This window comes from Arctopsyche grandis, chromosome 1, assembly GCF_051622035.1.
Source record: "Arctopsyche grandis isolate Sample6627 chromosome 1, ASM5162203v2, whole genome shotgun sequence".
Taxonomy (NCBI): Eukaryota; Metazoa; Arthropoda; class Insecta; order Trichoptera; family Hydropsychidae; genus Arctopsyche; species Arctopsyche grandis.
The window spans coordinates 23,520,045-23,545,732 of record NC_135355.1 but is presented as its reverse complement, the minus strand read 5'-3'; the positions used below and the strand labels follow the sequence as shown (position 1 = coordinate 23,545,732).

At 34.8% G+C, this 25,688-nt stretch overlaps 1 protein-coding gene across 1 annotated transcript in view; it reads right to left on the bottom strand.

Annotated features, from left to right (window-relative positions):
* LOC143917263 (multiple PDZ domain protein-like) overlaps nucleotides 1-23,867 on the bottom strand; it is a 210,368-nt gene extending 186,501 nt beyond the window's left edge. The window contains exons 1-2 of the mRNA XM_077438749.1: nucleotides 23,763-23,867; nucleotides 10,716-10,850 (exon numbers count right to left, since the gene is read on the bottom strand). Of these exons, the coding sequence (XP_077294875.1) occupies nucleotides 10,716-10,850; nucleotides 23,763-23,867 (240 nt within the window). The remainder of the gene's footprint in view (nucleotides 1-10,715; nucleotides 10,851-23,762) is intronic.
* Nucleotides 23,868-25,688: the final 1,821 nt, after the last annotated feature.

Here is a 25,688-nt window from a genome sequence, read left to right as displayed (position 1 = left end):
CTTTCAATATTTTATTTTAATTTTAATATATTGATTATAATTTTATTTTGATATTTGAATTTAATTTTAATATAATAATAATATTTTTAGTTTTGATATTTAATTTCAATTTTTAAATTTAATTTTTATTTCGATATTTTGTACGCTACTGGTTTTATCCTGCTGGTTAAAACGTTGGACCAAAATCGTCGTTGGTTTGGTCCGTACGCAGCATAACTCAAACTATATTCCGGGGAACGTTAGTAGTCTTTTGAACCTCTCATTATACATCTAATCTATAATTTGGAAAGAGACTTTGTATGTATCCTTGGTCGTCGTTTTCGTCGTCGTCGTCTTCGTCGTCCGTAGATCGGTGACGTCATCGAACACGTGATTCGATTTTTTTTTTTTTTCGATCCATGGGCGCCGATTTTTTTTTTCGTTTCAATGGATTCACCCCCGCGGGGGCGCAAGGCGAGTAGCTTCATGGGGCCCCGCCAGGGGCGCCACAAGGGGCGCAGCCCCGTGGGGCTCAAAAGGGGGCGCCACAAGGGGCGCAGCCCCGTGGGGCCCCGAAGGGGGCCCGGGGGGCCCAGCCTCATGGGGCGCAGCCCCATGGGGCTCAAAAGGGGGCGCCACAAGGGGCGCAGCCCCGTGGGGCCCCGAAGGGGGCCCGGGGGGCCCAGCCTCATGGGGCGCAGCCCCATGAGGCTCAAAAGGGGGCGCCACAAGGGGCGCAGCCCCGTGGGGCCCCGAAGGGGGCCCAGCCTCATGGGGCGCAGCCCCATGGGGCTCAAAAGGGGGCGCCACAAGGGGCGCAGCCCCGTGGGGCCCCGAAGGGGGCCCGGGGGGCCCAGCCTCATGGGGCGCAGCCCCATGGGGCTCAAAAGGGGGTGCCACAAGGGGCGCAGCCCCGTGAAGCCCCGAAGGGGGCGCGGGGGGCCCAGCCTCATGGGGCGCAGCCCCATGGGGCTCAAAAGGGGGCGCCACAAGGGGCGCAGCCCCGTGGGGCCCCGAAGGGGGCCCGGGGGGCCCAGCCTCATGGGGCGCAGCCCCATGAGGCTCAAAAGGGGGCGCCACAAGGGGCGCAGCCCCGTGGGGCCCCGAAGGGGGCCCGGGGGGCCCAGCCTCATGGGGCGCAGCCCCATGGGGCTCAAAAGGGGGCGCCACAAGGGGCGCAGCCCCGTGGGGCCCCGAAGGGGGCCCGGGGGGCCCAGCCTCATGGGGCGCAGCCCCATGGGGCTCAAAAGGGGGCGCCACAAGGGGCGCAGCCCCGTGGGGCCCCGAAGGGGGCCCGGGGGGCCCAGCCTCATGGGGCGCAAGCCCTAATAGGCATTAACTAAGGGGGGCGAAGCCCTAGACGGCAATTAATCATGGGGGCGCGGAGGGGCGAAGCCCTAAAAGGCAACTGATCATGGGGGCGAAGCCTTAGACGGCATTTAATCATGGGGGCGCGGAGGGGCGAAGCCCTAAAAGGCATTAACTAAGGGGGGCGAAGCCCTAAACGGCAATTAATCTTGGGGGCGCGGGGGGCGAAGCCCTAAAAGGCAACTGATCATGGGGGCGAAGCCTTAGACGGCATTTAATCATGGGGGCGCGGAGGGGCGAAGCCCTAAAAGGCATTAACTAAGGGGGGCGAAGCCCTAAACGGCAATTAATCTTGGGGGCGCGGGGGGCGAAGCCCTAAAAGGCAACTGATCATGGGGGCGAAGCCTTAGACGGCATTTAATCATGGGGGCGCGGAGGGGCGAAGCCCTAAAAGGCATTAACTAAGGGGGGCGAAGCCCTAAACGGCAATTAATCTTGGGGGCGCGGGGGGCGAAGCCCTAAAAGGCAACTGATCATGGGGGCGAAGCCTTAGACGGCATTTAATCATGGGGGCGCGGAGGGGCGAAGCCCTAAAAGGCATTAACTAAGGGGGGCGAAGCCCTAAACGGCAATAAATCTTGGGGGCGCGGGGGGCGAAGCCCTAAAAGGCAACTGATCATGGGGGCGAAGCCTTGGACGGCATTAAATCATGGGGGCGCGGAGGGGCGAAGCCCTAAAAGGCATTAACTAAGGGGGGCGAAGCCCTAAACGGCAATTGCTCATGGGGCGTGGAGGGGCGAAGCCCTAGAAGGCAAAGGCTCAGGGGGGCGCCGAGGGCGAAGCCCTAGAAGGCAAAAAAAAAATTTTTTTTTTTTTTTTGATTTTTTAAAAAATTTTTTTTTAATTTTTTTTTTATTTTTTTTTTATTTTTTTTTTAATTTTTTTTTTTTGATTTTTTTTTTATTTTTTTTTTTTATTTTTTTTTTTAATTTTTAAATTTTTTTTTAATTTTTTTTTTTTTTTAATTAAATTAGCTTAGTCATGTTTAAGCGGTTTATATTATAAACACTGAGCGAAGCCGGGTAATACAGCTAGTATATAATAAGAAAGTGATTCAAGCTTGGAAGGTATTTTAATAAATTCTCCTTTGTACATGTATACAAAAAAAATATTTTTGTATCCAATATATAAACTCCTTTTCAAGCAGACAAAAAGTCAAAAAAATGAGTGTCGAGAAATTTCAGGTCGGTGGAACGGAGGCACCGCTATAAAATATCCAAGCTGTTACGTGAAAATTTTTGATTCGTCCAAGTGTTCCGTGGAAGAAAATGTTATAGAAATCCTGTTTTAACCGACCTAGTAAGCTGTAGAGACACTTATGTACATACATATGTATGTAGATGTTTGTAGATGATATTAACTATTTCTATGCAAGTTAATATAAAATTACGTTCCTTCTCAATTCAAAATGTATTATTATATGCATATAAAATGGCATACGATTTGGCAACCCCCGCTATATGTAATTTGTTATATACACAAAATTTCACCCCATATATAAGGTTTTTCATTACATTTAACCGGTCGTATAAATATATACATACATCACCACCATAAAAAGGATACGTGTAACGACGTCGTGCTTTATTATAGGCATTGTGTGACCGAATACGACTCAGTCGAATATCCAAACTGGGGCATAAATCAAAAGGACATCGAGGAAACTAATACGGTTCGGATTCAACTTTCGCTAAGAAAACCCCTTAGAATTCCATTTCCACGCGAAAATAATTCAATATGTTTACGTAGATATTTAATATATCTTCCAAGTACATATGTTTATACGTACATTGCACATATTTATTTATTTACAAATTTGCCATAGTGACTTTACAGATTAGGTCCAAGTCGTCACTATGGCTACACTATATGTATGCATTGGTGTAGTTCAATGTTCAAAATTAAAATTTTCCAAACACCTGTTCTTGATTGTGTTCACAAATAAGCTTCATTAATAAATAAGCTTGCATTATTCATCAGCAATAGAATATCCTTGAGGACTTAAGAGGGCTGGACACCAGCGCCTTGTCCATACAAACGTATTACACTTCTCCCTTCCTCAATTATGGCACTAGAGAAATTATTTTTTAATATGCTATAGATATCCACCATTGGCATGCATCTGTGCTTTTATTTTTTTGATTAGCTATTTTTTATAGAAGCTAGGAGCCGCCAAACATCTATAAAATACGCGAACAGTTGCATAGAAAATATCTTTCTCATACCGATGATGAAATTTTTTTAAAAATTGGTCCAGTTTCGAAGGAGAAAATTGGAGAATACAAAACCCTCGATTTTGTCGATTTAAAATACATATTATCTGGTCGAAGCGCAACTGTCGCATTCACTTAATATATTTATATATATATATATATATATATATATCTTGAATATATTGAGTGAATGCGACAATATATATATATATATATATATATATATATATATATATATATATATATATATATATATATATATATATATATATATATATATATAAAAAATATATATATATATATATATATATATATATATATATATATATGTGTGTGTGTGTATATGTATATATATACACTTATGTATGTGCGTATTTTCTAACATAACTCTTCTGTTAAATCAATATCTAGCTAAAAGCGGCTAGAAATATAATCACGTGAAAATTTCATCATTTAGCAATAAACACACCCAATGGACTTTAGAATTCCATCAAACGTATATATTTTCTACAACAATTGAATTTTTTTCGTAACTGATATCTCCTTTTTTAAATTTTGGCAATGCGTTTATTTAAAGGGCAAAGATACATATGTACATTGATATAAATATACGCTAAGCTTCACCGAATATACAAGCTTTTCATTTAAGTTAGGTACGTACAATTTGTTCAATAATCTTCTACCCTCCTAACGTCAGTATATATATATATATATATATATATATATATATATATATATATATATATATATATATATATATATATATATATATATATATATATATATATATATGATGAGTTCGGTCTTTCGTGTCATGCGGGGAAGACGTGCTTCTGCGTTCTTCCCGCTATTACTCGCTTAAACCCGGCTATTGCACGAAATTTAATCTAAAAACTTAACCATCTAATCACTTATTTTACTAATTGCATCCTAGTATAATTTAAGTGTAAAAATAAACAGCAAATCGGTCGTAAAAAGCGGTTTTATATCAGTTATTTCGAAAAATGTTGTGCTAATTTTTGTGTCAAATCTGAGCAAAAGAATATACGAACGAGATACATCTCCTTACCTGAATACAAAAAAAGGGTCCTTAGTAAGTCAAGTCGGTCCCACAGAAGCAATAAATCTTCCACATAATTACTTCCAGCCAAAAATCTTTAACGAACTTTACTTAATAGAATAATAGCAAACAGAAACGGTGTTTCCCAACTGTCTATCAGTTCTTTTTCATATTTAAATTATATTAAAGTAATTCGTGTAATTTTATATTCTTTACTAAAGTTATTATTAAAATATTAAATTGCAAACCGCACTCACATATATAAATCCGTTGTCTCCAAAGAGGCGTCTCACGATAAAGATCTGTAAAAAAGTAGTATAACAATTGCTAATCTATTATTATCATAACTAACTACTTTCACTTACAAAGTAACCCTGTTAAATGGCATGTAATAACTCATAAGTGATCCAAGTGATACCTAGGATGACTATCTGTCAAAGCTGACCACAGAGAAGAGTCTATGGCGGTAAGAACTCACTCCTTGAATGGAAATCTCTCTCAAGTACCGCCTTTTTCTCAACACATCTTGGATAAATGCGAGAAAAATAATATCCAAACCTCCAACAAGGTAAGAGTGACGATGGATGATAGCTTAGCTAATAGAAACCTGTATTTAGCCACTCACAATGTAAGAACGTTATCGAGTGAAGGAAGTGTGCTTGCATTAGAGAATGAATTAGAAAATATCAAATGGGATATAGTAGGACTTAGTGAAGTAAGACGAAAACAGCAAAACCAAATAATCCTAAAAAGTGGTAACTGTCTCTACTGGAGAGGGCTACCAAATGGTAGAATAGGAGGAGTAGGGTTTCTTATCAATAAGAGAATAGAAAGAAATATTATAGAAATAAGCGACATATCGGAACGTATATGCTATATAGTATTAAGAATCTCGAGCAGGTACACTTGTCAAATCTTCCAAGTGTACGCCCCCACATCTAGCCACCCAGACGAGGAAATAGAAGACTTCTACGAAAAAATACAGGACGCATACGATAATAGCCGTCACCACTTTAAAATTTTTAATTTTGTGTTATATTTTTTGACCATTGTGGCGCTTTAGGAATTCCTGTTATGCCACAATGGTCTGTTTAAAATAAATAAATAAATAAATAAATAAAATAATCATGGGCGACTTTAACGCAAAAATAGGACAAAAGGCAAATACAGAAAGAGCAGTAGGCAATTTTGGTACCGGCCAAAGAAACGACAGAGGCGATCGCCTCATAGAATTCGCAGAACACAACAGGCTCTTTATCACTAATTCATTTTTCAGGAAAAACACCAACAATAAGTGGACTTGGGAGAGTCCTAAAGGAGACAGAAACGAGATCGATTTCATCCTAACAAATGCCCTGCACTCCGTTAAAGACGTTAGTGTTTTGAGTAAAGTAGATATAGGTAGCGATCACAGATTAGTCCGTGCCAAGATGGCCATTAATATAAATTGCGAACGTAGGAAATTAATAAAAGGATGCAGTAACTCTCCAGATTTCGCTCAACTAAGGTCTAGGAAAAAGGAATTCGAACTCGAACTTGGAAATCGATACGGGAAATTAAACCCAGAAGCAGACATCGAGGAATTGAACACTGTAATTAGTTCGGTTCTAACCTCAACAGGTAAGAAATTAGGTGGATTCAGGAAACAGATTAAATTAAGCAAAATTTCAGCGGAAACAAAAAACCTAATTAAGCATAAAAGGAATTTAGATAGGGATAATAATAAGCAAGAATACAATCTAGTAAATAAGGAAATTAAAAAGAGAATAGTCAGGGATGTCAGGGATTTTAACAGCAAGCTAATAGAAAATACCATTAAGAATAACCGTAGCCTGAAAAAGTGCAAACAGGATCTTTTCTTAGGCAAAAACCAAATGATCGCAATCAGATCAGAGAGCGGAGTAATAATTAGGAATAGAGAAGAAATCATAGACATAGACGTTCTATGCAAAACTATACGAGAACGACAACGGCCAATTCCCCGCTCTGGAATCGACACACGGCCAAAGGGTTCCTGCAGTATTGCCTAGCGAAGTAGAGGCCGCACTAAAAACTGCAAAGAACGGTAAAACCCCAGGGGAAGATAATATTCCCATTGACTTACTAAAATGTGGCGGCCCCCCCCCTAATTAATATCTTAGCTAGGCTTTTCAGCAAATGCATCCAGAACCAAGCTATACCAGAAGGATGGAATAACGCAACTATCATTTTAATACACAAAAAAGGCGACAAAAGCGATATCAAGAACTACCGACCCATTAGTCTACTTTCAGCGGTCTACAAGCTCTTCACGAAGGTTATTACAGAAAGGCTAAAGAATATCCTCGACGAGAATCAACCTATAGAGCAGGCAGGGTTTAGGGCAAACTTCAGCACAATGGACCACCTCCAAGTAGTTGGCGAACTAATCGAGCGCGCCAACGAATATCAACGGCCATTGTGCCTAGGTTTCGTCGATTATGAGAAAGCCTTCGATACAGTTAGTCATAATGCAGTACTTAACGCTCTAAAAACACAGGGAGTGCCGGAACCCTATGTGGGACTGTTAGCTGCAATATATAAGAATGCCACAGCTTCGGTTAAAAATTTTTCAGGTACAGATAGATTTAGCATAGGAAAAGGAGTAAGACAAGGAGATACAATCTCGCCCAAGTTATTCAATGCGGTGCTTGAGGGAGTTTTCAGGAAATTGGATTGGGATACAGCCGGAGTAAGCATCAATGGTCGCTTTTTGAGTCACCTTCGGTTCGCAGACGATATAGTTTTAGTAGCTCGTGATTCAGCTGACCTACTTATCAGACTAACACAGCTGGACAGGGAAAGTAGAAAAGTAGGATTAAAAATTAACGTAGATAAGACTACTAATGTTCAATAGTTATTGCATGCCTGATAGCATCCCCTTAGATGATAAACCAGTAGAAGTAGTAAATAATTATTTATATTTAGGTCAAATAATTGACATGTCTGGTAGTAAAAATGAAGAGATAAAGAGACGTATGAAATTAGGGTGGAGTGCATTTGGACGGATGAATGCTGTTTTTAAATCAAAAATGCCACTCTGCCTGAAGAAAAGGATCCTTGATCAATGCGTTTTGCCAGTGATGACGTATGGATGTGAAACTTGGACACTGAACGCCAAGATGCAAAATAAAATCCAATGCACTCAAAGAAGTATGGAACGCTGTATGCTTGGCATAACGAGGAAAGACAGGAAGCGGAACACGTGGGTGAGAAATATGACAAGGGTAGTGGACATAGTGGATAGAGTGAAGAGATTGAAATGGCAATGGGCGGGTCACGTAGCTAGGAAGATGGACGAAAGGTGGACAAAAGAAGTGCTTGAATGGTATCCGAGAGAAGGCAAAAGAGTAAAAGGAAGACCGCAAGGAAGATGGGTGAACGAAATTAGGAAAATGTGCGGAATGAGATGGATGAGTGTTGCGCAAAACAGAGACGAGTGGAAGCGTGTTGGAGAGGCCTTCATCCAGCAGTGGATGGCGAATGGCTGTAAATGATGATGATGATGATGATATATATATATATATATATATATATATATATATATATATATATATATATATATATATATATATATATATATATATATATATATATATATATATATATATATATATATATATATATATATATATATATATATATATATATATATATATATATATATATATATATATATATATATATATTATATATATACATATATATATATATATATATATATATATATATATATATATATATATATATATATATATATATATATATATATATATATATATATATATATATATATATATATATATATATATAAATATTGTCGCATTCACTCAGTATATATATCGAAGAAAGGAACGGCAACAAAATTAAGGTTTCGGGTGTACAGCCCTCTTAATGATGTACATATGTACCTATATATGAATCACTTGTTCCCATGACAATATATGTATGTATGTAAATATGTTATATGCAACTTTATTTGCCACGAGTAAATTTATGGTAAATTGAACCCAATAATAGCTCATTGCACACCACCCGTAAAAAAATATTTGTATGGCTATTTAGATATTGATATAAAAGTATGTAATTTGTTCGAAACAATGGCTTTAGTAGCTGTAAAATGTATTGATAGATTTTTTTTGTTGAAATCTAGTTATTACGGATTTTGAATAACACTACTGTGTATACGTATATATGTATACATATATACGTACATATATAATATAATATTACATAGTTTTCAATTATAAACGTCGGTTGAAAATATTTAAGAGTTTAACGTGGCGAAGGCTTTTCGGCTCAACGTGTTACGAGCTTTCAATCAATTTTGGCAGTCTGTCAGAGACTATCTTTTGAAAATAACTTTTTAGCTTTCAAAATATAATTTTTAAAACGCTATTATGAAACCGTATTATGTAAAATATGTATGTACTTTGGATTTTGAATCCATTCTACCTATAAATATGTACTTTGCCTCCATCGACTCGCGTTCAAAGCGAAATTTATTCAAATTGTACCTACCTACACATTTGATTCCACGGTAAATTAGGTAGATTTTACACGCGAAACTTACATCTAACACACACAATGTTTTTCTATAATATTTCGTCGCATTTATTTTGAACAAAACAGCCTCGAGCTTTGTATTTTAATGGGACGACTAACGCGTAAAAAGCGCTGTACTTTATTTACAAAAAATTTCATATATGAGCTGTTATATTTGAAAGTGGCGGAAGACCAATTTTCCGTTCCAAAAACTCGTTTTTAAAATTTTAAATAAAAAATTTTAATTCGTTATATCCAGAATCGCGAAAAAACAGAATAAACGTATTACAAGCCACCAGTATTTTTAAATATTATTAAACGCAAAACATTATACATACATATGTAATATTTTGCGAAATATTTCTCGGAATTAAGAAAAGTGGACTTACACCACTATCAAATATAACGGCTCATATGTCTATACGTACATATATTCAAATTAATACACATATTTCATGGATACATTGTAAACAAGCATACCTTATACATATGTACATACAAATGTAAATGTATATATATATATATATATATATATATATATATATATATATATATATATATACATATATATATATATATATATATATATATATATATATATATATATATATATATATATATATATATATATATATATATATATATATATACATATATATATATATATATATATATATATATATATATATATATGTGTGTGTGTGTGTGTGTGTGTGTGTATATGTATATATATATACACTTATGTATGTGCGTATATTCTAACATAACTCTTCTGTTAAATCAATATCTAGCTAAAAGCGGCTAGAAATATAATCACGTGAAAATTTCATCATTTAGCAATAAACACACCCAATGGACTTTAGAATTCCATCAAACGTATATATTTTCAACAACAATTGAATTTTTTTCGTAACTGATATCTCCTTTTTTAAATTTTGGCAATGCGTTTATTTAAAGGGCAAAGATACATATGTACATTGATATAAATATACGCTAAGCTTCACCGAATATACAAGCTTTTCATTTAAGTTAGGTACGTACAATTTGTTCAATAATCTTCTACCCTCCTAACGTCAGTGGAAATTTAATATTCGTATGTGTTCTCTTGTATATTATATTTGTACAATAAATATTTGCAATAGAAGGATATATGATATAGCAGTGCATACACTCTTACGTGTGTATGATACATACATACGTTTCATCAAAGTATCTGTGAATAATGATTAATATTACATAGTTATTGAAGTATGAAAGTTTTAAGAGATCTGATCACATGTAAATTATTAGAACTACGGAACGACACATGCAATTTCATAAGTTCTTTTGAGAATATTTCTAAACCTCATTTAGTCGATTAAATATGAACCAAATTACATACATACATAGTAGTTGTATTGATCGATAGAACCCAACAGTAGAAAAATGAAAATTACCTTTCTAACTCGAGTACTATAAATAAATGTTAACGGTATACAGTTGAAAAGGGCGAATTGCAGTAAATAACAGAGTTATTAAACAATATTACTGACCCTATCGGCAACACCTCCTGGCAGAATGGTCTTGACGACAACTCCTGTACTTCGTCCGCCGATGATGCCAAAGGCCAGACCTCCACCATCATTCTGCAGCTCGATCACCTCCACCTGCGCCCACTCGCTGTTCACCTGTAAATTTTTGTATTTATAACATTTGTAACGATTAATATGGTCATTTATTCATATCATTTTGACACAATACTGCGGACTGGTTGTAAGACACCAGGTCAAATAATCATTACTATTACAAGGGCGTCATTTTTGCCCGATTCAACGATATTCAAACCAGCAAAATAGCTCAGTGGTTAACATACAATGCTAACAACTGAGGGGTCACGAATTCAAGCCCTGATCCAGTGATGCTGGCCAGATCTTGGATATGCATATGTGACTCGAAGGTCGCTTGTTTCTTATCAGAGTTTGTCAATTTAACTGGTTTCATAGTTGAAACGGTTCTTATGATTCTTATTATTTGAATTCAATTTTAAATTTAAAATAATATTATATTTTTTATGTAGAACATACATATGTATAAAATTAACAATGTGTGTCGCCTTGGGGGCTAAGTTTTTTTTTAAATTAAATGAATATAAAATATGATTTTTTTACTATACGACATTATCTTGGATTTATGGCTTTTAAAGATTGACGTTACTAAATGAGTTTGATTTGCATGATAAATATTGTTTATTGCGCTATAAATTCTATTATATTTAACACAAAATATTATGTTTGTATTAAATATATTATATTATTTTCATTTTCAGACATCTGGATACGTCTATCAAAGTATCATATTACAAAATATTTAATATCATGACTTTCAACCATATGTATTAGAAACGTCGAAACAATTTCAGGACATTACGAATTCGACAAATGTATATATCTATGTACATACGTATAACGAATAACGAACAGCCCAACGGATAGCGAATGTACCCTTTCACAAAATTTCGAGCATAGCCACTCGGCTTTGACCGTAAAAGAAGTTTTATCACACGGGTAGCACCTGGCAATGCAAATACAAATTTTAAATTTGCCAACAGAAGTTTTTTAATTTATTTTAATTTTTTTCCGAGATGAGATCGGGGGTGGAATATATTTTGCAAGTGTGGTGTGTTATTTACTCCCAGGGCGGACAAAGGGGTAAAGGGGAGAAAGGGGCATGAAAATAAACAGGACGACAACAACGCCACCGATGCGATCTTCCTACCGTGTAGAAACTTGCAGAATTCGATTTTAGTTCCAGATTTTCCCTCTCCGATTTTCCAACCTTACCTTCCGCTCCTCGTCCCATGTACCCTCGATTTGACATCTGACAATTTTATATTTGTTTTTCTTTGCCAGCAATCAAACTTTAGTATGCGTACAGAATTTTATAGTTATTATATTTGAATATGTAATGTAGAATACAGATACACATATTTATGTATGTATGTGTGTATATACAATGGATTCCGTTCCATTTTAAATATATATGTGTACATATGTACATATATTCAACGTGATTCATGAGAAACGGGTGCTATTGTAATGAATAATACTCGGCGTTTGGAGTCTGCGGAGATGATTGTTTGACTCCTTTATATATTTATTCGTCATGCCAGACATTATGCAGCCATAATTTTGAAGTCAAGGAATCAACAGGGAAATTATATAATTTAGCACACGTGTACGAAGGAGAGCCACACAAAAACAATTGAATACCGCAATTGAAAATCATATAAATAAAATGGAAACACAGGGAAGAGTGGAGATGAATTTCTAAAAACAGCTCCAAACTTTACATATGTTGGGAGCTGTTTTTAGAATCAAAAATCATTTGAGTGATATAATTTTTTTTAGAAAGACATTTCAAAATGGCATATTTTTACTATAATAATTTTTACACAAAAAATTGATGGAGTACTGCTCAATTTATAACCATCTGTTTCCCGTAAATCACCCCCGATGTACATGTATTCAATTAAAAAATTTAAGATGCTCTTAAATTTAACACCATTACAAAATATTTCAAAAATTTATGTCCTCAAAATTTCCGACATCAACAATAGATTTAACACGGATTATATTTATAGAATATGTCATTATCACCGAGCTTATGAAGTTCGAACAAACATGAAAAGAAGTTTCTTACTTCACATTGTCGTCTACTGTTTCAATTTCCTGTTATATGTACAGGAAATTGAAACAGTAGACGACAATGTAATTAAAGGAAATTCAACATAGTATTTCCGGATATATATATATATATATATATATATATATATATATATATATATATATATATATATATATATATATATATATATATATATATATATATATATATATATATGTATATATATATATATATATATATATATATATATATATATATATATATATATATATATGTATATCGGTCACCCTCACGGGACCGAAAGTGAAACGCCCGAAAACGCAAATATATATATATATATATATATATATATATATATATATATATATATATATATGTATATATATATATATATTTTTATTTTATTTATTTTATTTTATTTTAAAAAATCAATACCACAGAGACTTGACAGGTTGCCCCAAAGCGTCAATGTGATTTTAATACAAATAATAAAAATCATAAAAATTACAAAAAAAACATCATAAAAAAAATAATAAAAATCATAAATAAAAAAAAACATAAGAAAATAATAAAAATCATAAATAAAAAAAAACATCATAAAAAAATAATAAAAATCAAGTAAAAAATATTTTCACAAAATAAAAACAAAGAAATAAGATTGTAAAATTTATATCGTGCTATTTAGGATGTGTTCCACCAACTCAACATAACTGGCATCGAATAGGTCCAAGTAATGTGCCAGTAAGTTAAGGAGTCGAACAGCTCTCGAGAGGGGGGAGTTCATGAGCACGTTTGATTTAGCCCTAATTGGTAAAAATATATCATGTTTTCTTAAAACTCTATATATATATATATATATATATATATATATATATATATATATATATATATATATATATATGTATATCGGTCACCCTCACGGGACCGAAAGTGAAACGCCCGAAAACGCAAATATCGGAAGGCAAAGATCGAAAATCGAAAGATCTTAAGTCGAAAGATCAAAAAAAAGGGTGCATGGTAAACGGTACTATGTATATATAACATATATATGAGTGGCATGCGGTGAAATTATCTCTCTTTTTGTCATACAGCCTTGTTTAATGTGCGCGCTCAGAATACGGGAGGAAAAGCCAGTTCCTCTTGTTCCTGTTGTATCCTGCTCGCGCAAATTAAGTGAGGATGTACGACGGGGGGAGAGACCCTTTTTTTATCTTTCGACTTAAGATCTTTCAATTTTCGATCTTTGCCTTCCGATGTTTGCGTTTTTGGGCGTTTCACTTTCGGTCTCGTAAGGTAGACCCATAAATCAATGTTTGTCTGTCTGTCACGTATGCGTTCCTAGTTTCTGTAAAAAATATCGCCTAAAAACGAGAACAGAAACGGGAAAACAGGAATAAGTGGCATTGCAACGCAATCATTTCAAATGCTTTCGCGTCGCCACCTGCGTTATTAGGGTAAAATAAACAAACAGTTGAATAATTTAGAATGTTGAATTATTCAAATGTGTTCAACCTGCCTCCGTTTTTCCGACAAATTATCATTACTATAATTTAATTTGATTATCAAGTATTAATTTGAAACTGAAACATTTAATTATCGAAACACATCGAGAAACGGGAACGGGAACGGGAACAGGAATTGCATACGTTATTGTGGCATTAAAAATATTGTGGAAACAAATGTCGATTGTTTTAAAATCAAAAATTATTAAGTTATTCGATGCAAATATTTCTATACGTGAAATATCTCGTCGAGTAGGATTTGGAGAAAGCCAAGTTCGTCGATTTTTGAAAAAATATCGAGAAACTTACTCTGGGGAGGAAACCTGGGAACGGAAGATGACGTATGACCAGTGTTCGCGAAGATCGTCGTATCAAGCACATAATGCTAGAAAATCCATTCAAAACAGCAGTAGAAATTCCAGCAGAGCTTCAAGCATCAGATCATGTGACATTTTCAGAAAAAACATTGTGGAAGTGACTTTCGGAGCACACCACCCTGCCAAAAAGTCGTTTCTTACACTTAAAATGCGAAAAATTCATCAAAATTGGGTTAAGAACCATAGGCATTGAACTGTCGATGATTGAAAAAGGGTTGTAGTTTCTGAAAAATTGAACTTCAATTTATTTGGGCAGGATGGGATGTGCATGGTTCGTCGGAAAGTTGGCGAAAGATTCCGCGCGGAATGCATTTCTCCGGTCGTTGCTCATTCACCCCATTTAATAGTTTAAGGGTGTATGACCGTATATGGTTTAGGATCCCTGACATTATTGAGGGAATAGTGAATGCAGATAAGTACAAAAGTGTGCTTTTAAATCTTGTAATTCCAACGATCGAGAAAATAACGCAACCATCAAAAATCTGATTTATCAAGCGATTCTGCACCATGTCATCGCGCTCGAGCAGGGAGTACAATTTCGATTTTTTTTGCCTAAATCTTTTACTAAATGATTAATCCTTTATCACTTACAGATTACAAATTTTAAGAATACACTGGGCATCAAATCATTAGAATGGCCGGGAAACAATCATGATCTGAATCCGATCGAAAACATATGGGTTATTTTAAAGAGAAAATTGTCAAAACGGCGAGAAGATTGCTAAAAAATATAACCGAAACTTGGGAGAATGATATTACGATGGAATATTTAATTTCACTGTACAAAATCAACGCATATTGACGATTATTCAAAATCGAGGCGGCAGTACGAAATATTAAAATATAATAAGTATAACATTATCCAAAAGTAGTTTTATTCACAAAAGATATTTTCAATACCTCACAAGGAATATTAGCTTTAGAAATCTAACAACAAAAATGGTGGAAGGATAGTCTGACCCTTAAAATGACATAGGCTCAACTTTGGCTCAAGTACCGTTAATGATCGCTTTCCATTTATGCATCCATTCCAAGAATATCTTGTTAACTATTTCCATTTTTTTTTTTTGCTTAAATTGGTTTACTGATACACCTTCAAGCATTCTTTGAAAATTACAATACCGAACATAATTTAAAAAAAATGTAAAAACAGTCGATATTTTATTTTTATTTATAACTTTTATATTTAATCATATCATAATGCAACAGTACATAAAGCGAAAATTTTAAATGTAAAACACCTGGAAAAGTATACTTCGCGTACGCGAAAATACAAAATAATAACGCCACATGGATGTTGACGTGTTTAGGTGGTTGTGTTAGATTTGGTTAGCCGTATATATAATAAATTCGGTTTCGTACGGGATATAATTTCGTGCAGATCTGCCTGTATGATAGCATTACTAACCCAAAGCTGGGGTTAACCGCACACCGGGATAACTCGCGAACGGATTTGACTCGTATGTACAAACATACATGCATAGGTACCTCGTATGTAAGCATGTCGACGTATAAATTCTATATACATTTTATACTGTTAGATCTGAACGTCCAGCTACGAAACTGAATTCATTTTCCAAATATACAGCGTCGAGTATAAACACTAGTTCGCGTTGCCGTCAAGCTTTGGTGATTTGACAAATGACGTCACAGAGAATGGAAACAGCTGGGCGTACACCACGATATATTTCAACGTCGCCGGAACCTGAATTATCGCTTCTTTCCTCTTTTTTTCACTTTCTTAAGTAGTGCAGCATAATTCATGACATTACATCCCATCGTTAAGTTGATGCGAGGTAATATTTTCAACAAAAAATTTCGTAAAATGTCGGGAGAGTAGGCAGAGTTTTCCCATTTTCCGCGTCCATAAAAGAGTATATATGTTGTCGTGATTTTCCTTGAAATAAAATTAAGTACGACCGATAGAAGAATAAACAAGACGATTTACGACTTCAATGTTCTTATTTTACATCCATGTATGAACGTCATCGAGTTACTTAAAATGATTAACCTAATGTTCGATATATGTATGTACATACATACATACATATGTATTATATATAAAACTTCAGTGGCATAAAATTAGTGAAAGAATAATGCCAGAATATATGTACATACATGCATACATATGTACATACGTACATGTGCCACCTTGAGAATTGCCAAGTGTTTTCAAACAAAACAGGGGCGTTCAAACTTTTTTAATATTCGATAAGTATTGCAACTTTCTTTCTTAACATTGTGGTAACCGCTCGGATGCATTTTACAACACAAAAATTATAAAACTAACAAAGAAAACACATGGCGTGAACAATTTCCACCTTCTATATACTTCCACCTCCAACTAATCGATTGGCTGGAGACACAGGACATTGTTTAATATCGACTTTTTTTTATTATTCAACGTTTCCTTGATCTGAAATTCACGTTTTTCACTCCAACCTAATGTACATAAATGTATGTATGTATGTATATTAGGGTTTCTAGCCCGGGTCGACCCGGGACAGACTTCAAGGAATTTTTGTTATCCCGTGTCCCGGGAATTCTTACCTCGAATCGGGAATTGGATTTAAAAAAATCTTGAAAATATACAACATTTTCACGTCTGCACGAAAGGAAATAATAAATCAAATACACAAAGAATTGTAAAATATTCTCAAAGGTTTGTTGTTTAGCACTAAGTACAGTGCATTCCCCGAGCGTGGAAGTTTTATGAGCATAATGGTTCTGTGCGTTTGGCCAAAATCGTTTCTTGTAATTCTATTTTTGGAAAATCTCAATACCGAAGGTACCGATGAATAATTCCGAGAATTGAAAATTAAAATTATTGTCACGGATATTCCATTAGATCCGTCTTGTTGAAGCGTGTGGAATCTATTGTCGATTTGGGTATCACTTTTGATCCTCAGCTCACCTTTCACAACCATATCAAGAAAGTCGCTGACGTTTCCTTTCGTCGACTTGGATTTGTTTTGAAATATGCAAGATTATTCTCCAATCCTTTGTCTTCTCCCTTGCTTTTCAATTCGCTTGTGAGAAGTAAGCTAGAGTATAATGCGATTGTGTGGAATCCGCATGAAGCAAATTACTCTCTGATGATTGAGAAAGTGCAAAAAGCATTTCTTCGTTTCCTATATAGGAAAGAATATGGGTATTACCCATATCTCTACCCCACTCCTTTCCTTTTGGGCATGCTTGGGTATAATTCCCTTGAACTTCGGAGAAACTTCTCATTAATTCGTTTCGTTCTCCTGCTCTTACGTGGTAATACGTCATGCCCGTTGTTGCTGGAGCAGTTGGGACTTTATGTCCCTAATCACTATGTGCGTGGTAGACATCATCATTTGCTGGCTGTACCTCCTGCCCGCACAGTCCTTTTTCGAATGGCTCCTATTCCAAGAGCTATCCGACTTCTTAATGAAATCGTTGCTGCCGAGACTGAATGTGATATTTTCCACCTTAGTGAGCGTAAATTGTCGGAAATTATTCTAACCCATTTATCTGGTAGTCTGCGCTCATCTTTGTTTTCATGATTGATTGTGATTTATGAGTGAAATTTTGATTAACTCTCTTCCATTTGGGCCTTACAGGGATGTTTTGTATTTGTAGTTGTTTCTTACATATTTATTGAAACTGGCTGTAGGTGCAAGGCATTCCTTATGCTATATTTTATTTGATATTTTTACTTTATCTGTTATTATTAAATGCTATTTTTTATGTTTATGTATGGATGTATTTATGTTTATGTTTAATTGTTATTTTGTTTTTTTTATTTTTTGTGTTATATTTTTTGACCATTGTGGCGCTTTAGGAATTCCTGTTATGCCACAATGGTCTGTTTAAAATAAATAAATAAATAAAATCGAAGTAAGAGGAAGCCTGAAACTGATTTTTTTAACACAAATTTTAAATAATCCTAATTTCATACCGAACAAAACATTTTTGAGTGTAATAATAAAAGCGAATGTGTATCCTACGGTGAAACTATTATGAAGCGAGTATATCCTTTTTGTATTGACGATTCCACAATGGTAGAAACTCTTTTAGATTCGGATGAAGATGAAACAATTGTGGGTTTGACGATGAATGAATAATTAAATAAGGAGTTACCAAAGACAAATATACAAAATAACGTAAACAATTATATTGATGACCAAAATGAGCAATATGACAAAGTATGAAAACGATCGGATAAGAGGCAAATTTTTCCTGAATTGTAATCGTAAGTGAAACGTAAAGGAAGTTTGTAAAAATAACTTTGACTTTAAAAAAATAACCTCGACTTTAAAAAAGAAATTAAAATATACATGCTGATAGGAGAAAAAACCGATAGTTAAAAAAAAATATTTTTCGTCCCTTTTAACAATAAAACCAATTTCGACCGAAACTGAAAGAGTTTTTTACATTGCTGGACATATTTTTACCAAATCTAGAAATTGGCTCATAATATCCTCATTTAAATATTTTAGTATTCTTAAGAAGCAAATAAGTTTACTTTCATAATTTTTTTCATTTTTTCCAGTTAATAGATGTATTATATATGCATTGTTTACTTTTTTATATTTTGTAAATAAATAAATATTTTTTTTATTAATAAAAAATATATTAAATTGAAAAAAAATATATTTTTTTACATGTATCCCGGAAACGATCCCGAGCTCCATCGCGTGTCCTGGGAATTGAAAAAGTCCGGGAAATCAAAAACCTTAATGTCCATATATCAAAACTTTCCCACTGATTTTACAATAATAGTAGTTTTTTTCTACGAAAGAGAACGAGCAATAGAAAAAAGCTAAACAACAAATACTTGAAATGACAAGAATTTATGTACGTTCAAATTTTTATGTAATTAATTATTTTATTTTATTTTTTAATTCACATTTTACCATGATGGCATTACGAGATGCCCCTGAGTGACACCTATGTTATTAAACTTGTAAATATATAAATTTGAAATCATATTCCACGAATTTCATATCATATTGCAATAGTTGTGACAGATAACACTATTCAACAAACGACAATTTTTTTTTGGTTCAGAGACGAGATATGACTTTTCTTATAGATCTATGCCCACTGAACACGAATCTTGTAATAAAAAATGTTGATTGGCTCGAGATTTGGAGATATATGTGTTTTTTTAAATCGCGCAATTTTTCTATATCTTGGTATTGTTCGGTCGATGTCTCAAAATCTGTTGATAACTGGCTTACCTCAATAAAATAAACGAATTTTTGTTATTAATCCACAAGAATAATAATTAATTAATAATAATTAATTCTCATATAAAGACAATTTAATATATTATCCCTATTAATTCAATTCAGATTCGTGTAAATACGAGTAAATACTAGTACGAGCTTCTATTTCGCAATTTTACCTATTTAAAATTCAGCACACTTCCAATTATCCCTTTAAAATGAAAAAATAGTGTGGCCAGAACACTATCCCAATAAACATGTTTAAATAGAAAATACTTAATATAAAATAGTACTAACAGTGGGAAAACATCCCAAGTGAAAATACGTACTTTTGACTTTTGATTTGAACTGGACGACTACGTAGAGAGATCTAAAAGCTGAAAAGTACTACAAATGAAAGATAAAATACCCGACTATAGATTCCAATATTCATTTTAAACAGGAAATAGACAGATTTTGAGACATCGACCGAATAACACCAAGATATAGAAAAATCGCGTGATTTAAAAAACACAAATTTTATGAGGAACCGTTTCAACAACTCAATCAATTAAATTGGCAAACTTTGAATAGAAACGATCGACTTTGAGTCATAAATATCCATATCTGACCAGCATCACTGCAGAAATACTCCGAATAAATTCTTTTCAATCGAAGTTCTCTTAGAATCTTAGAAAGCGGAAACCTCTCGCCCATGAACTGTTGACTATAAATATCGTTATAAAAGTATTTTGATGATTTTTTTAATTTGAAAAGATCTGTTTTGATATTTAATCATGAAACAATTTATATCAAACTTAACTTATATACCTATGCATATACATACATATGTTGCGTAGGGGTGGGTGGAGGATCCAAATAAAAGGCCAAAGTCGCTTCACAGCATTTATTGGGTGATTAAGGAGATACACGCACAGCCAGTGGTCCATCCAGAATGTCTTCATATGGCCTAAATACCTGCTTATAAAGGGCAGGTCACTCATTGCATCTTCCTCGACGCGTTTGTTTACCTATTGTTATAGTCACGTACCAGATACGCAATCCCACGGTCTCGGCATTCAGTCCCGCGCTTTTGTACTGTCAGTTCTGATAACTCTAGCGGGAAGTTACCCGATGCCGTTACCGACCACTAAGTCAATTCTGGGGTCTTCATTGTTAGCCGACTTAGACCGGGAGATAGTCCTCGAAAACCAATTAAAACGGTGGCTCATTTTAGCATAAGCTATACATATATACGTATTTCCAAATTCACCCGGGAAGACATATGTACATATGCAAATGTGTTCGCTAACTATTTCATAAACATAATATAATTACATATTACGTTTCATATATTATATTATGAGTCTCAAATATCGATAAAACAAAATATATCATAGCAAATATACGATTACATTTCTGAGAATTTGGAACAAAGCTTAGGGTTCACCGGCGCCAATTAGAGGAAAACGTGAACGCGCTGAACAATGGACGCTATAAATATAGCCGGGAAATTGTGTAGCGTATAGGGCATGCCCAGAGTTTCCGTTCGGAAAAACTCCACTGGGCTCTGGCGTCGCGACGCCAAATAAATTTCTCGCGAGTTTTCCCATTAAACGGCGTTCTAACGTCCTTGACATAAAACACTCGGATATTTGTCATAGCCGCTATCCTCCCCATTCTACTGCCCCATGAATCCGCCCATGCCATTTTCCTATTCAGATCGTAAGTTTTATTGTTCCGCAGCATCCTTAATAAACATCGACCACCCACTTCCATCTCGAATCAGAATTTATGAAAATACTGCACACTTTTATTCATCCATTCATCCTTCCTAACCTAAAAAGGCTCGGGGTTCGACTCTCATACTTCGACTCAACTTTTTCAGATGCTAATGTTCCAGTTTGAGAATCTTGACACAAAACTACTAACTTAGTCTGAATCGTTCCAGTAAAGAGAGGTAATGGTTTTATAACAAGGGTATCCAATATATAATTTCGAAAGAGACTTTGTATGTAAGGCAGCGGTTTCCAAAATTTATGCTACTACGCCTCCCTAAAAAAAATTTTTTTTTTCCGCGCCTCCCTACCTTTTATTTTTTAATAGATATAATAATATAGACACGTTTTAAATAATAAACCTTTATTACTAATTAAACTACATCTAACAAATCAAAATTTAATGCGAAGGGTGTTGTTATTTATTGGCTCAAAGTTTATCAAATCTTGAGGACAATATGGAGAGTGCCACTCGGAACTCCTTTTCGACTATTAACCTGGCTCGATATTTGGTTTTCATTGCAGCTAGTGCCGAAAAGCCCGTTTCGCATAAATAAGACGTTACAAACGGTAGAAGTATTTGCATTGTTTTGCAATACAAAGATTCATACTCTCCACTAAGATTCATCCAAAATTTAATTATGGTTTAATTTTGAAACTTTTGTTTTAGTGAGCTATCGCATGATAATTCTATCAACTTTTCTTTTTCGATGGTTGTCAGCTCGAATTCGTCTTCTTCATTGTAGTAAAATGGATTCTGTATCCACAAAAATTTTGAGAAATCAAGGTCTTTGAAATAATTGGAAAAATGCAACACTAAACCATCCAAGTGGTCAATAAAAAGATTTTTACTTGCTTTAATATTGGCTGTGGCCCAGAAATCTTTGGAAAGTGAAAGCATATCCAACTCATTATTTTGTAAATTTGATTTCCATAACTTCAACTTTTTAATGAAAGCTTTTACTTTGTCTTTTTGAACAAGTGGATATATTTGTGATCCCTGCATTGATTTATTTAAACCGCTCAATTTTCCAAAAATTTCAAACAAATAGGCAAGTTTAACTTAAGTTTTATTTATTTGTAGATATTATGGTATGAAAATTATTTTTTTACTAAAATGTTTTGGCGCCTCCCCTGGCAATAGTCTGCGCCTCCCCAGGGAGGCGCGCCTCCCAGTTTGGAAACCGCTGATGTAAGATTTAGGTAGTGTTATCTGTGATGTTATCGAAAAAATCTAATTTTCAACGACGACGATATCGATTTCGATTCCGTTTTCGACTTCGATTCCATTTTCGCTTCTGATTTCGATTTCGATTCCGATTCCGATTTCCGATCGCGATTTCAGTTCCGGGTCCGGATTCCTTTTTTATTCCCGGTTCTAGATTCCTTTTTTGTCCGGGTTCCGGATTCCCTTATCTAATATATAATTTCTAAAGAGAATTTGTATGTAAGTATGTATATATGTAAGCAACTTTGGTTGGGAACTTCGTAAACAAAACAAAGTTTCTCTGACGACAATTCAATTGGTTGAATGTTTTTTTTTTCGATTCAAATAAATCAAAAAAAAAAACAAATAAATATTTACAATTAAATTCGCCATGTTTAACGTCTTGAACTCTGAAAGCCACTATAGTGGCTTTCGGATATTCGGCTGCCAGCTCTGAAAGCCAGTATAGTGGCTTTGTTAAGCGGCTACTTTGGAGCTTTATTTTTAATATTCATTGGCAAATTTTTGAAGGTTTTATTTTACAATAGTGTACTTAAAGGATACGAGATGCTAGAAAATGTATAAATAGGATAATTAGAGTAAAGGGCTAGCGTATATATTGTTTCTAAGAATATTTGCATTCTTTACCTGCTTCTACATTTGAGTGCGCCGTTTTATTTGGGCAGTCGGTATCGATACATTGTGCTCTAAGAAGCTATTTTCGGTGGGGTGACCATAATTTTACATAATGATAAAAACGCGAAATATATTTTGCACCATGAATCAATTTAATAAAAGTTCTACGGAATATACATATGATGTGATAACGACGTGCTCGGTAATATTAGTGCATATGGTGAAATAATAAATACAAGTGTTTTTGCTCCGAAAGCCATTATAGTGGCTTTCGGATATGCAGCTGCCAGCTCGGAAAGCCAGTATAGTGGCTTTGTTAAGCGGCAACTTTGAAGCTTCATTCTTAATGTTTAACGGCAAATTTTTGAAGGTTTTATTTTACAATAGGGCACGTAAAAGATAAGAGATTCTAGAAAAAGTATAAATAGGATAATTACAGTAAAGGACTAGCGTCTATATTGTTTCTAAGAATATTTGCATTCTTTACCTGCTTCTTACACTCGAGTGCGCTGTTTTACTTGGACAGTTGGTCTCGGTACATTGTACGCTAAAGAACTATTTTCGGTGTGGTAACCGTAATTTTACGAAGTGAAAAAAACGCGAAATATATTTTGAACCATGAATCAATTTAATAAAAGTTCTACGGAATATAGTGATAACGACGTGCTCGGTAATACTAGTGCATATGGTGAAATAATAAATACAAGTGTTGGAAACATTGAAAGTTCGGTGAATGATACTTTCGATAACATAGAAGACTTCCAAAATGATTGTGATAGTGATGATGACTATTTTGTATTTGATAATGTTGAAAATTTTGCAAATAATTCAGTGTTAAATTGTAGCGATTCAGACAGTGGAAGTGACATTCAACCTCAACCAAGTAAAAAAAGGCGCTATGTTGATACTGAAAGTGATAGTGAAGATGATAATAGAGATAAAAACAGTGATAATTGGTCGATTTTAAGTGATAATATTTTTCAACCGAAAATTTTTAATTTTTCAATTGGGCGTCAAAGAGTCGGTCCTAATATTCCACCAAATTGTGATGAACCACTCGATTTTTTTAAATTATTTTTTACGGATGAGCTGATAAGCTCCATAGTGAATAATACGAATGATTTCGCGAAACTTAAGACTAATACTCAATTGCCGAAACATTCCATATGGCACTCTTGGATAGACACATATGAAAAATAATTTCTAGCTTTTTTGGGAGTAATTTTAAATATGGGAGTGAGACCACATCCAAATCTCCAAGATTATTTTTCAACTTCATTCACTGCTTACACGCCTTTTTTTAGGAGTGTCTTTAAAAGAGATCGTTTCCTACAAATATTTTGGATGTTACATCTCAAAAATAATAATACAGAGCACAACGGAACGCTTGAGGGTAGGCTTGAAAAAATTAATGGGTTTATGAATCATTTAGATGCTAAATGCAGACAATTAATGATACCGTGCAGAGAGATAGTGGTCGATGAGTCCGTCGTGAATTTCAAAGGCAAGATTTGTTTTATGACGTATAACCCAAACAAACCAAATAAATGGGGTATTAGAATATATATTTTAGCGGATTCGGGATCGGGATATATTTATTCTCTTATCCCATATTATGGTTCTTTAACCACTAATAAATTAATTAGACCTGATCTCACATTCACATCAAGGATAGTGCTACATTTATATAATAATTTATTAACTTCTATTCCGGGAGCTGAGGGCTATCATATGTTTACTGATCGATTTTACACAAATCTTCAATTGGGCGAAGAATTCATTAAATTAAAAGCCCACTTAACCGGTACTATTATGAGTAATAGAAAAAATATTCCGCTAGAAATAAAAAAACCAAAACTAAAGCCAGGGGAAACTATAACATTTGTAAAAAATAATCAATTGCTTCTTGCCTGGAAAGACAAGCGAGTTGTGACTCTTTACACTAATTTTTTTTCTAATGATAGTAAAATTGTCAAAAGAATAATTCGAGGTGGAGAAGAAGAAACAATTAAAAAACCAGAAATGGTATTAAATTATACCAAATTTATGGGAGGTGTGGATACTGCCGACCAGTATACTGCCGCCTACCCATTTTTGAGAAAAACTTTGAAGTGGTGGCGAAAACTATTTTTTTGGGGATTGGAAGTGTCTGTTGTAAATTC